We start from the raw sequence: 14,230 nt of genomic DNA on the forward strand, positions 1-14,230 counted from the left end.
AGGGAGTGCTGCATTTGTGAACAAAAATCACAAGCACAGAATAGAAGAATTAAGAGTCTGTGCACACAGCTAGCGAAATGCAGTAAAGGTGGGAAAAAATATAAGTAACATATTTTAATATCTTAGTATTAAACTACTTACTGTAGTATAGAAAACCAGATGAAAAGTGGCTGAAATGCTTGTTCCTTTAAGGAATATAGAGTTGTGTGGGGACTTGCCAAATCCATTGCAAAAAGCTGGCAGGCCAACAAAAGGGAGACATCGTTAATCCTATTGAAACCAGTGTGAAACAGATGAACATACAACTGCTCTTGACAACACCAAGGTAAATCGGGGATCCACGCTGACTGAGAACAGTGTGCTTGAGAACACTGAAAATAAGTCACTACCCATTACCAGTTACTGAGGATGTCTTGTTTAACCAATACAGTGTGTCAGGAATGTGTCAAGAATGGATTTTTGGCATGTTGAGCTAAGTGGTCAATCCCATCCCCGACACGTTTTGTAAGAAGCGTAGCAGGCCCTGTAACGAGAGGTGCTGCGGAGCTGGTCCCTGCCGTGCTTCTGCATGCACTTAACCAGTGGTCCGGGAAGCTGCTGGGCAGCTGGGCTCCAGCTGATGTCTCTCTTCCCACAGCAGAGCGGCATGTCAGGTATACAAGCCCATTATAGGCACTGGTCACAGCCCTTGAACAGGTGGTAGGGATCCTAGACTAATTTTGCACAGTTTGAAATCTGACAAAAGGTGAAGTCTCTGTCACTGGAGACCATTGGATTTCCACAGAGTCCTGGTTGGAAGCGAAGTGCTGTTACAGAAATGCTTGAGTTGAAGGATGCGAGCAGACTCTGATCTGTTAGTGTTGGTCTCCATTCGTTCATAGGTTCGTTAAGAAATTTACATGTCATTGAAAGTCTAAGTGCTGAAGGGGAATTTAAGATCTGCTGTTACTGAGATGGTTTTGGCAATTTTGCCTAAAATCTTTTCATATGTGATTTTATTGCATATTATGCCAGTCAGTTGAGAATTGCATATTAACATGTGGAAAGGTGGTGCTTACTGAATGATTACGTACTGCTGATAAGATTATAAATCTTAGTTTGGAAATGGATTACATGCGTTTCCTTCTCGGCCTCAGTTTGGCAGGATCACAGTATCACACAAGTCGGCTGCAGGACTGTCTTTTCAACTGCTTCTTCCAGGTTCTACAGTGGAAAGCACAGCAGGAAGAGGCTGCTAAACTAGAAGCTGCTGTAGCTGCCAGAAGAAAAAAAAAGAAAGATAAGAAAGAAAGACTACAGAAAGAACAGGAAATGATTCGCAGAGCTCAGCAGAAAGAGAAAGTATGAGAAACTTTTATACTTTTTTGCATATGTTAACATGTACAATTGCCTTTAAAATCTTTAACTGATCTCACTGCCTTGTATTCTTGTAAAGTATTAAGTATTAGTACAGACATGAGCAAATGGTTAGTTGAGTCTTGCTACTGTCCATTTTAGCTTTAAAGCTGCCTGCTCTTACATACCAGTTATGTTACTTCATTACATTTCTAAAACAACAACAACAAAAAGCCATACACAAGTAAGCGTATGTGACTATCTCTGTGTAACACAAAATCAGCGCAGAGGCACTATGGGATTTCTAACTCTTACAGATTTGTGCTTTTTAGCAATGTGGCAAAGACTATGAAGCTTCCAGCGCTGCAGTTAAGTATGCTGCAATGCAGCAAATGAGCCTTACAGTATATTGTCTGCAAGATAGCACACTGCACTTTGCAGCACAAGGACCTTAAAAGTGGGCCTGAAGCACAAGGGTAATATTAACCATCTCAGGATATCAGAAGTCTATGTTACATTATTCTAAGTACTTATGCGGTGACTACTTGGGAAATGGCTTTGATGCATAAGTCTAAACTTGAACTTCATAGAAAATCAGAAATCCACTGTAGTGAATGTAATGCTTCTAGAAAATGAAGCTGTGTCGCACATGTATTTGTGTTGACCTTTTTATTTAAATGATATGGCAAAAATCCAGGAGGTTGTTTTATTAGAACTTTACCTCTTTTTCTGATTATTTTTTACACTGAAATCTGGCATGCTTAGAGTGCAACTCACCTGTGGCATATTTGTTAAGACTGCATAATTATTTGTGGAAAAAATAAGTCAGAGAATGTCATAGATTCTTATTGCTTTGTCTTTCAAATGCTGATGAGTAAATAGTCTCTCTTACTCTCATGGGACTATTCATGCTAACGTGTTTGCAAGAAGGGTCACAAAAAGCTGTGCTCTTATAACATGCCAGTTAGAAGCAGAGTTAAGAAAACAAGGCTAAACTGTTCCAAATAGAGTATTTTCATGATGCATATGAAGGCTTTAGTGACATCAGTATACGTCACAGTACAGAAGGCTTGTGCAAAAGAAGGAAGAAAACAAAATCTTTATATATGTCATAATGTTTTCTCTTTAGATTTTGCCTTCTTGTCTTTATTTATTTGCCATGTTTCTGTGTAACATATCTTACTGGGAGCAAACGTTTACTGATGGGACTACAACATGGCCAGTTAGACACCCTAGAATTTGATGGATTCTCATGTTGGTAGAGGTGTCCATTGCAGTGATATTCCTTGCAGGGGAAAAAAAACAAACACAAAACTATCCATACTTACAGAATTTGATTAAGTTGTTACTAAAACAATTTACAACGCTTACTAAAAGCAGAAAAGAAATTATAGCAGAGCAAAATAAATGACTTTCAGGCAGGTGAAACTTACTGCCTTAGCAGAAGAATGAAAATAAAGTCCTACACTATTTGGAATTTCCCTATCTATTTTTATAGCACTCAAATATATTTTTTTCCTTGCTTTGTCCAAAGACATACATCTTCATGCCATGTCAAACAGGTCAAGAGCAGAAGCTCTTGTGGCTTATGGTATTCCTGGTGGTAGTTTGCATAACCATTGAATTTGGTTATATCAACAGTTCTGCAAAGAAGCAGTTGACTGAAAGTGCTACCTGGAGAAAAGCAGCTGAAGCTGCTGAAGCCTTCTTGTCTCCAGATAGAGACTGTTATCTCCTCATTATTTCTCATTGCTGCAAGTCCCCAGAGCCAACATTTGAAAAGCTGCCTAATTTCGAATTGATTTTATTTGTGAGTTCATTCTTCTTGGTCATGACTGCGTTTGCATGTTGCATGTATCCAGTTCTTCTCTAGCTGAAGAAGTCTCTTCTTACATTGGTCACCTGATTTTATTCTTTTTCTGCAATTTATCTTAAAGATGAAATATACATTCTTGGCAGAGCACAATCTTTCCATTAAACTATGCTAAATCATATAGTTAGCAAAATTGCAACTAATTATCGAAAAGTCAGTTTCAAGAGATGTTTCTCTTTCCTTCAAAATACACAGAATGCTCTCACTTTTCATAGGAATCAGAAAAGTTCAGATTGGAAGGGACCTGAAGAGGTCTCTAGTCCAATCTCCTGCTCAGTTATGAGGTCCAGCCAGGTAACTCATGGTTTTATCCTTATTTTAATTTGTTTTATTTATCCTTAAATTTATCTCTAATATTTGAGAACATAATTTCAGGTTCAAAAGTTGAGAAAGCCGTATTTATGTATTTGCAAACCATGCACTTTCAGAGAAATCTTGGCTCAGTTTAAATTGGTATTGGTTTTACCTTTACCTTTAATTGGCTTATTGTAGATACTGTTGGTGAACTCTTTAGACATAAACCTCTATAAAAAGACACAGGGGAATTTTTCAAGATTATGTGTATGTGTATTGTGTTACAAAACTTTATTGTATATGTGATTTTTTTTTTTTTCCCCACACTGACATGTGTTTCCTGGTATTTGTTCTTGGCTGATATGTTGTTACTGTTCTTACATGCTGGATTTAAACTTATAACATTAAGGCAGAACTTCTACACTTGGTGTCTGCATTCATCTTCTATATAAGAGTTTTCAGGGTGAGATGTGATGAAATTTTGACTGGTATGGATAATGTGTAAATTGTCTCAGTTGGAGCGTGTGATTGTGAGATTTTGTGGTTTCTCCACCAGCACTGGAACAGAGGTACAGAGAGAGGGGCAGCCCGTATTTAATGATGGTTTGCTGCTTAGGTTATGAGAAACTTCACTACTGCTTTTCTTCTTGTTACAGCTTGTTCTGCTGATTTGTCTTTACTCGCGTTGTGTTTGTAGTGACAGGTGGCTCTGAAATCACAAGGAAGGGAAGAGCCTTGGTGGGGCTGTGTTGACCTAACCACCAGCAGTATTTGTTTTATGTGTAAATATTTTGGTTGTGCAAACTTTCCACTTTTCTCTGGCCTATGTGTAGTGACTGTATAGAACAGTCCTCTGCCTATGCACAGATGGAATAGCAGCTGTTTGAGGTCAGCAGTCATATGCTTCATTTGAGTATATTACACCTTAGATCCTTAAAAAGGGCTGCTAACCTTATACTGCGGCTGCTATTCTGGTGAATGTTCTGTGGGAGCAAGAAGAATATATAAAATATCCGTGATCAGTGTAAAAGAAATGCCCACTCTCTACCTAGTTTGTAACCTAGGCAGGGTATGTCAAGTACTTCCAAACCCGAGCATGGGTAAAATGACATTAAATCTTAAATACCAATGCTACGTTTGCTCTATTGGACTGCAGATCAGATTTTTTCCTATATATTTAAATACAGAATTTCAGAAATATCCACTTGCCCCTAATTAGAGTTTATGAGAGAGCCTTCAGGCAATGCAGAATACAGAAAGGGAATAATTGCAAAAGAGAGAGTTTTATTTCATACATATAAGTATTCATATAATAAACAATATTAAATAAAAGCATTCTAAGAAATATGGTTATAGCCGTCCTTGTTTTCCTGTCCTTCAGGTGTAAAAAATGGCCTATATAAAGAAATGACTGGCTTATAGATTGAGAATTCTGAAATATAAGCACTGTTTGGAACGCTGTTTTATTCTGAATCATAGTTAAAGGCTTTTCTGCACAAAGTCAATCATATAAAGAGGATGGTATTTGGACTGCCTTTTCAATCTCCAAAACAGGCTTAAATTCAACATAGTTCAGGGGATGATACAGAAGTTATTTTTATTGCCATTTTCTGAAGCTTTTCCTATGTGAGATGATTCCATAAGTAAATTTCATTGTAAGAAATTACCTATATTTTGGGAGGTAGGATAAGGTCTCAGACCTTCACAGGAACTTTCTGTGTTTAATTATAAAATCAACAGATTATTGAGGTATAATTTCAATTGCTTTTATAATTAATTTTATAATTAACATTTTCTTAGATTGTTAAAATTCTTAAGATTTTCTTAGATTTTTTTACATCTTTTTCTAAAGCTTCTATTCTCTATTTTTCCAGCTGTATTTTAAATGTTAGAAACGTAATGCTGTTTTGTCAGTGAATTATAAGTGGCAGCATTGTCATACGCTTCTGTCATCATAAGCAGTCTTTTCAAAAACTCAGTCTTGATTTTCAAGGTAAACACTATCTTTGTTTTGCTGGAAGCAATAATTTTCAGTGAATTTTGTAGCTTTTATCTTTTTACTTGTCATAGCAATTGCCAAGAAGTCTGTTAGGTCTAAGGAATTAAGGGGTTTCTCAGTCAGCCCTGAGGTGGTATGACTCACCATGCCATTCCCTGGCTGTTCTTTTGGTTTCTGATTTGGAAGTACATCAGGGTATGTCATTATTTCTGTGTCCCAGGTTGTCTTTCTCTTCTGGTACCTGCACATGGAATGGAAAAAAAAAAGTGGAAATGAAAGAGTGAGAAGTACAACAAAGAGAAATTGCAAGAGCGCTAACCCTTGTAGATCTACCATGTCATCCTAACTCTTCTTGTTGGGATAGCAGAGTACTTAGTATAATGCAGAAAGGAGAATATATGATACCAGTTGGAGATGACATGGCATATGAGTTGTATTACTATGCGGTGTTGTTATCATTATGTGTTAATAACTGGAACAGGCAGGATGGCTCAGCTTAGCTTCAGTTAGGGCAAGAGGCTGCAAGATCAGGAAATATGGGAGGTCTTATATCGAGGTGTGCTGGGGTTTTCCATAGGCAAAAGGATACAAGAAGTGGCTGGCGCGTCATGTTGCCAATAAGCATAACTGATACCTTTCATAGACTGAGTTGAGGAATTATGATGATATCTGATCACCTTACGTAGGTTGAACTGGTTTATATTATTAACATAATGAGGAGTGTGGCACCCTGAATACATTCTTCTGTCTTTGAACTTACGTTCATACACAGGTTCCTATCTACAGATGGATAACCCTTCCTGAAAATTAGTTGTTGAAATTAAGTAAACTAAAGGGCTTTTTATCCTAATATATAATTTGTCTATTAGTGCTTGTTTAAAAATCTTACTTGTGATTTTATGTGTTGTCGTATTCTCTTTGTTTTTTCTATTCTGTATTAATGGTCATCATTTGCCTACAGTCTGTATCGCTGTTAATCCTCCAAAGGATGCATGGTTTTCACCAAGCCATGAGATGAAGTTAGCCCTATCCCCTAGCACTGAGTTTTGCAGTAAGCAGCTGAGGTCCCATGGGAGGTGGGGAGAAGGGCTGCGCTGGCATCGGCCAGGAGCCCGCCCAGCCCTGTCTTTTATCTCCAGCAGTGGCTGAAACAATAGAGGAAACGCGATAATTTCCCTCCCTCCCTCCCAGCTACTTTCCCTGTCTCCGGCTGTTCCCTGATGCTGCTGTGGTTTGTCAATTTAGTAACCCCTCCCCAGGGGCTCTCTCTTTGGGCAGTTGCCCGGTCTTTCCTGAAACACGTGTGAACTTCCTGCATCCATCAGCAAGGAGCTCCACTGGCCTTCCACCCACTGCAATGGAGAGCTGCTCTTTGTTCCAAATCTGGCTCTGCAGTCACTGCTGACCTTGTACCGTATTACAGATATTATACTTTATACCTAACTGATTGCTTATTAGGAGCAGTACTGCTGGTAATCCAACTATGGCAGTTGGGATTTGGTGAAAATTAATAGTAATAGTTATCTCAGAAGCAAAGTAAATATATTTATATTTCAGGGATGTCTTACCTAGACAGGAATGATTTAATTGATGCTAATCATACTGTGTGGGTTAGATGACCTCCTGAGATCCTTACAAACCCTGCGTTGTAGTGGCTCCAGCATTGGTGACCAGTACTTGAATAGGTTTGCCTAATGCTAGCTTAGGAATGCAGTGTTGGAGTCAAGCTCCTGAATTTCAATGTAATTCAGATGTTCTTGAAAATTGTGTTTAAAAAATATCTGAAGTCAGCACTTCAAAGATGAGAAGGTGATTATTGTTCCTGTGTCTAAGAAAACCTGCTCTATCAGCTTTCCAAGCTGGTTGGTGGCTTGTGAGGTTAGCTCGAGTCACCATTCGAAACTTTGGGAAGTGTACCGCTGCAGATGTTTTCTTCTTGAGGTAGCATTAAGGTGTTGGTCGACAGCCGGCTGAACATGAGTGCCCAGGTGGCCAAGAAGGCCAATAGCTTCCTGGCTTGTATCAGAAATAGCATGGCCAGCAGGAGTAGGGCAGTGATCGTGCCCCTGTACTCGGCACTGGTGAGGCCGCACCTCGAATGCTGTGTTCAGTTTTGGGCCCCTCACTCCAAGAGAGACATTGAGGGGCTGGAGCGTGTCCAGAGAAGGGCAACAAAGCTGGGGAAGGGTCTGGAGCACAAGGCTGAAGGGGAGCGGCTGAGGGACCTGGGGTTGTTCAGCCTGGAGAAAAGGAGGCTGAGGGGAGACCTTATCGCTCTCTACAACTGCCTGAAAGGAGGTTGTAGAGAGGTGGGGTCGGTCTCTTCTCCCAGGTAACAAGCCATAGGACAAGAGGAAATGGCCTCAAGTTGCACCAGGGGAGGTTCGGAGTGGATATTAGGAGAAATGTCTTCACCGAAAGGGTTGTCAAGCATTGGAAGGGGCTACCCAGGGAAGTGGTGGAGTCACCGTCCCTGGAGGTATTTAAGCCGTGTAGATGTGGTGCTTAGGGACATGGTTTAGTGGTGGGCTTGCAGTGTTAGGTTTACGGTTGGACTCAAGGGTCTTTTCCAACCTAAATGATTCTGTGATTTGTAACGTATGTTATGGCAAGGTGGGAATTACAAGCTTGCTGCAAATTCTACCAGTTGTCTTTGAAGAACTGCCCTGGTTTTAGGAATGGAATCCTGTAGAATTTATTCAAATAAAGAATTCAGAGTTTCACTTCAGCAATATTTACTTTAAATCCCAAATCCTCATTTTGCATCCAAAAAACCTCATCTTTCCAGATAAGCTTCCCTGCTTGGGTTTCACTGTCTTGCTTGAGGCCTTTCTCACTCAGCTTTGGAAAAGTTTCATACTTACATGAGGACCACTCATATGCTTCTTCCTGTTCTTCAGCAGGCTCTCCACCTCAGCCAAAATGAACTGGGCTGGCATGGATCCAGCCATTTAAGCTAACCTAGGACATTTTAACTCAAGGAACATTCACTCACTTGAGCAGCATAGTTGAAGGTTTTGATGGCAGAGTAGGAAAGCAAGGAGCAAATTAAAGTGGTAGTCTTTAGTTTGAAGTTAAAAATTATATTCAAATTAGTGTCCACAGTCTGATTTTACTATTTTTGTTGTGGAGGTTCCACACCCTCTTGTTGTCCTAGTAAATCTCTTGTTAGCCCATACTGTTTGAAAATATAAATTTTATTCTAGAAATATCAAAATTGGATTTTCCTTAACTTAATGCTTTTCTTACTTTATTTGTTCTCACTACCTTGGCTTGTGAATGATTGTTATTTTGTTTACTGTATTTGTTCAAACTCTAGGTGAAAAAGTACTGGGCTGAGAAACAGCTCAAGTGGCAAGAAAAGGAAGAGGAAGATCTACAACGTCTGGAGGAATTAAGAAAATTAATGGCTGCACAAGCAGTTAAAGACAGAGAAAGGTAAAAGAAATTAAATGTGAATACCTATAGTATCAATAGGAACTTCTTATAATCTAATTTGCTTTGATCTCCCAACTTTCTAAATTAGAATAAATTGAGATAAGTAATTCTTTTTTTCTTCCTGTTTGGCAGTTACCCCAGTCTATACAGCAAGGTTGCATCATGATTGTATCCTGGATGCAATTTATTTGTTAGTTTGAATTAATTCGTATCCATCAAAGTTTTAGACCTTTGTAAGCACTAAACTGTCGTAATCGTGATAGGGTACACACATTAAAACCAGCTCCCTTTGTGAATTTTTTAATTGTAGCTGGGTAATAAGACCTTCTACATTCTCACTTTGCAAAACTATTTATAATCAGTTTTGTTCTGTTTGAGAGGCAAGTGAGAGGAGCACATTAAGCATTTAACAGCCTCAAAGATATTTCTTATTCTTTTAGAGGGTCTTAAACTGAGCATCTAATTGTAGATGCTCTTCACCTGTTTGATATAATTTAGGACTTCAGCCTGTTAACATTTGAATCCTTGCCAAGTCTTCATTGCAGAATGTGGCCTTTAATGATCTGTTGAAGAAACACTTGATTTCATAGAGGAATTCCTCTGTCACAGACAAGCATAAAAAAACCTGTATGTAGTCTGGTTATAATTGCTCTCAAATCACAGGCTTACTTTTTTACATAGAGGGAGCCACCAAATTGCATGGACCAGAAATGTAATTAAAATAGGGTTAAAGAACCATTGGCATGAACCATTGGCAACATGATGATGATCTTAGGATAACGTAGTCATGAAAGCGTGAACCACCTTCTTAGGAGCAACAAATGCTCCATCAAGATGCGAAGTCCCTGCTCTGCCCTGGTCTGCCTGTCAGTTACTTTGGCAGTCAATTGTAATCACTTACACCTATTCAAACTGGATATGGAAATGCCATAAAATGTTTCCATTTAGCAATGCTTCACATTCCTATGTACATGAAAACTTCTGCAGTAGAGACAAAGTCTTTGAAATTAGACCTGGATGAGTGCCCCTCAGTTTTCCTTCTTAGTAATTTAAAGAAGTTTTCAGGGTACTGAATTTCATATTTTATAACACTGGAGTATTTTATAACATGTATCATAGTAGTCAGCTCAAGCAGAGTGAAAGGTTTTCAGTATAATATAATTTTTGTCATTTTTCAGAAAAATATTAGTATCTGCTTTTTATTAAATTTTCTTCATATAAAAAGAAGATTAGGCTTTCTCCCTGGAACAAAATTACCTCTGAAGATTACTATTGTAAGCATTCATCTGCCTAAACTACAATGGCTACAGTAAGAAACTGAAAGCCTCTCTGGGGCATCCTCAGGCAGCTTTGTACCACTCTCTTGGGACAAATTTGTTTGTCCTGATAATTGTTACCAGATTATTGATGCAGTGGTCTTTTCTAGCTACCAACATAACTGTGCGTTTCATTCTGATTTTTGCAGTTTATAGCACAAGTTATATACTCCTTTGAGCTTACTAAAATTTTGAGAGTAAGAAGATAAAAATACGTGTTTTACTGTAGTTGAAGCAGCTCTTTCTTCTCCATTTCTCTAAAGGCAAGTTAAAATTTGAAGGGCAAAAGAAGGGTAATTCTCTGAATGCAAAGCATGGCAATGGCAATTCCTATATAAGGACTAAAAGTGACATACCAAAGAATACCCTACAGCTTCATAAGAAACAGAGTTTGGCAGTGGACTGAGGGTTATTAGGAAATACGGTCATGGTAGTAGTATCAGGGCTATAAAAACCTATTGTGAAAAGTTGACCGGCAAAAATAATGCTGTAGGTAAAGTTTCAGGATTATTTGTGCTAACCTCCAGTTTTTTCCTTTTGAAGAAGGATTTAATTCTGAAGTTTGCTTGCTTCTTCCAGTAACAAGACTGGGAGTGATGTGTTTCTTTTAATGGAAAGGGTTATAGGAAAGAGTTGTTCTGCCATACACGGATGTCAGAGAACATTTCTTCTTGGCAGAGAAAGTAAGAGGGGAAAAAAAGAGTAACAGGGCTATATAAAGCATGCTAGAGAAAATCTGCATTCTAGAAATGAAACCTGAAAGGTTAGCCAAGTTGTTTTAAAAAAAAAAACAAAAACAACAAACCCAAACAACTCCCCAACCCCCCCTTGCCCAAAAACCCCAAACCAAAAAATTCCAATAAAAATGACACATTCAAATGAAAAAGCATTTTTTGCATTTTTCAGGTATTTTGATGAACCACCGTATTATTATTAGGTGTATATAGAAAACATCAGACTAGTTTTCAAACTGAAATACCATAACAGGAATTTAAAATTACACTTGACCAATGTTTTTTCCATTTGTACGTATGCTGTTTTGCAGGGTAAAGTTTAGACAAGCATTACTAGAAAAAAGGTTGCTGGAGAAAAAGGAACTGGCCCTTCAAGAAGCACGTGAAGAAGAGGAAAAAGAGAAATGCCTTGAAGCACTCCGACAACAGGTGGTTTTATTTCCTGTATATAGTATTTTCATATACAGTAATGATACAAACACATACTGTCATATTACGTGAAAGATAAAAAGAACAATTATCAAAAGCAAATAAATGAAGATATTAAAATGCACTTTTGGTCTGACTTTAACAGTAATTCTGTCACATTGTAAATCCTATGTGCTTTGTAACTCTGACAATAGGAACATTATGATGTTAAATTGCACTGTAGAAGCTGTCGATATCTGAAAATAGATACTATTTTTTCTGGGTTGGATGTGATTTCTCTTTTGATTTTTTTTTTTTTAAATAATCTTAAGTCTGCCTTGAGTCTTAGGCAAGATTTATGAGTAATTTAAATTATTTTTAAATTCTGAAGACTTACAGAACTTGGACAACTTTTCTTCAGAGAGAGATTTAACTCTCTGTGAAACTTTTGCACGTTATTTTTAAAAAGGACATCCCAGAAAATGCTTGCTAATGTTTGTCATAGTAAATGTAGTGGTTTGTTTGGGTTTTTTTTCTACTGCTGACTTTTGAAAGAGTAATTTTACCTTCATTTATATTTTTGTATCTAACCTCCTTGGTTTTTCCTCCAAAGATTAAAAGGAAAAATCTGGAGTTCACATTCTTTACACTCCGGGAACTGCAGCCTAAATGTGTAGCCAAAGGAAAATAAGGGAGGGAGAAAAGGTGCTCTTCAAACCCTTTTGATTTGGGATAATTTAAACAGCACTAATGCAGCAGCTTTCTCCCTGGGACTACCTGTGGTTAAAAGTATGGTATTTGATGCAGCCTTGACCTCACCTTCAGCATGTCCTTTGGCTTCAGGATTAACCATCCCAGTACAGTGTGCATGCCAGTGAAATTCTTCCTTAGTCCCTCGTGGACTGTTTGCAGCCTTATAAGTGCTTTCACTTCAGCATTTGGGTGTACAAAGTCAAGAAGAAAGAAAAATATAACAGAGGTCAAATATTCCAAGCCATCTTCTGTGGGAGACCTGAGCATAACAGGAATAAATAGACCTAAGGGATCATTAGTCTGTTATTTCAGTCATTTTTTAAACTGTTGAACTCAGGCTCATTTCCAGTCAATAATGCTTTATTTTTAATAATCTGATTCAATTAAATATTTTGCAGTTTTAACAGTGTTGTTTTAGGTTGTCAGTGCATTTTTAATAATAACTCTATTAAGTCTTTTCTAAGTTACTGGTTGAATTGCATTGTCTTTTGTGTCAGATTTTACAAGAGACTGGTTGAGCATCATGATCTGTTGATCTTTTCTGACTGACCCAATTCTTTTACCAAAGTAGAGGATGCTTCTAGAATGGCCTTTGACCAGGATGGTAGAGTTCCCACTTCATTACATTTCTCTAACCAATATTTATTCTGTTTCACACTAATGAAATACTGCTTCATAAAATATGCCCCTTGGTTGTATGTGGGGAAAAAAAAAAGATCTTCAGTAAAGTCACTCAGTCTGTATATTTTGACAGCCTGTAAATATGAAGATGACATTTCATTAAAGAGATGGAAAAAAAAAATTATCATACACAATTTTAGTGTTTTTTTTCTGGTTTTAGCCATTCAGATGGTGTCCTGACTTTATTTTGCTCATGCATCTTTCTGTATTTTCCAAAGCACTATTAGCCTATATCTGAATATTTTAACACAAAGAAAATAAGCAATGAAAGAAGGTTGACTCTTGCACAATATAGTGTCTGAGAGAATCTTTGACACTGATCTAGCCACAGGAAATTAAACAGTTAAAACAGATGCACTTGAGGAAAAAAACCCAAAGAATTATGTTATTTGTGGCATATCACTCCATGTGGTTGCCCATGACTGTAAAAATTGGGAACGACCGATCTGAACACCTTTGTTTCCATCAGAAGAAAAAGAAGAAAGTTTAGACTTCCAGGAATTGTGGGTATTGCTAAATTACAAGTCTGCTGGTTCCTTTTGGTTGCTGGTTTTGAACATCAGAGCTCATGTCAATCTCTGCTAGAGCGCCAAAGATGCTATTGCTTCTCTCTTATAGCATCCTTGCTGAGCTGAGGCCTCCTTCGCAGCCAGGACCACGCACCGCCGTTACAGTGCAAAGATCAGTGGTGCACATATTTGGGAAGTGCTGTTTTCTGGTAGCCTAAAGCTTAGCGTAAGCTTATCTCCTACCAGGGGTATGACGAGGTAGCAACATAAGCTCTCTTTTTATGGAAATGCCATCCAGCTTTCAAGTTTATGTTTTCAAGGACTGACAATTGGCATTCACAATATGCAGGTTATTCTGTGTTAAGCATGCCCACATAGCAGGCAATTCTCCACTTTACAGCCATTCTGGGCATGCACAGTGCTGTATTAAGTCCAGCCAATTAAATTGTCTCCATTCGGAAACAGGAAAAAAAATTTCCCTGATTATTATTCTCTGTCAAAGTGTTTTTACTCTGGATTCAAGTTTTAAGCTTTACAACTTTCATATATGGATACAAGGTGGTTTAAGACAACTTTTGAAATTTTTAAACCAGGTAAATGATCCTTTTCTCAAAGGATGTGTTATTGATAATAAGCTTTTCTCACCTTAGGTCTACATAGATAGGGTAATTGTTATTTTCATATCATGTATTTTAGGTTGCTGTTGTTGCAAAATTAGATCCAGCTAGAGTAGTGGCTGATACAGTAGCATCTAAAGCTCGGATGGGCATTGGAACCAAAGAAGAGTTTGATCTTCAGAAGCCACTGTTTAAGTTGCATACATACAGTGAACAGCAGGTAATTGTCTGTAATCATACTATATAGTTTACTGTATGCACATATATCTTAAT

At 38.0% G+C, this 14,230-nt stretch overlaps 1 protein-coding gene across 9 annotated transcripts in view; it reads left to right on the forward strand.

Annotated features, from left to right (window-relative positions):
* CCDC148 (coiled-coil domain containing 148) overlaps positions 1-14,230 on the forward strand; it is an 80,489-nt gene that overhangs the window by 62,108 nt on the left and 4,151 nt on the right. For 8 of the 9 annotated variants that reach the window (XR_012044428.1, XM_072875026.1, XM_072875028.1 and 5 more), the window contains 4 exons: positions 1,201-1,341; positions 8,821-8,939; positions 11,301-11,418; positions 14,037-14,177. Coding sequence is in view for 8 of the 9 variants with exons in the window: in XM_072875026.1 (XP_072731127.1) it covers positions 1,201-1,341; positions 8,821-8,939; positions 11,301-11,418; positions 14,037-14,177 (519 nt within the window). In the remaining variant the exon portion in view is untranslated. The remainder of the gene's footprint in view (positions 1-1,200; positions 1,342-8,820; positions 8,940-11,300; positions 11,419-14,036; positions 14,178-14,230) is intronic. The other variant, XM_072875030.1, reaches the window with a different exon arrangement.

The sequence above is a fragment of the Ciconia boyciana genome, chromosome 10 (assembly GCF_034638445.1).
Source record: "Ciconia boyciana chromosome 10, ASM3463844v1, whole genome shotgun sequence".
NCBI classification, from domain to species: Eukaryota; Metazoa; Chordata; class Aves; order Ciconiiformes; family Ciconiidae; genus Ciconia; species Ciconia boyciana.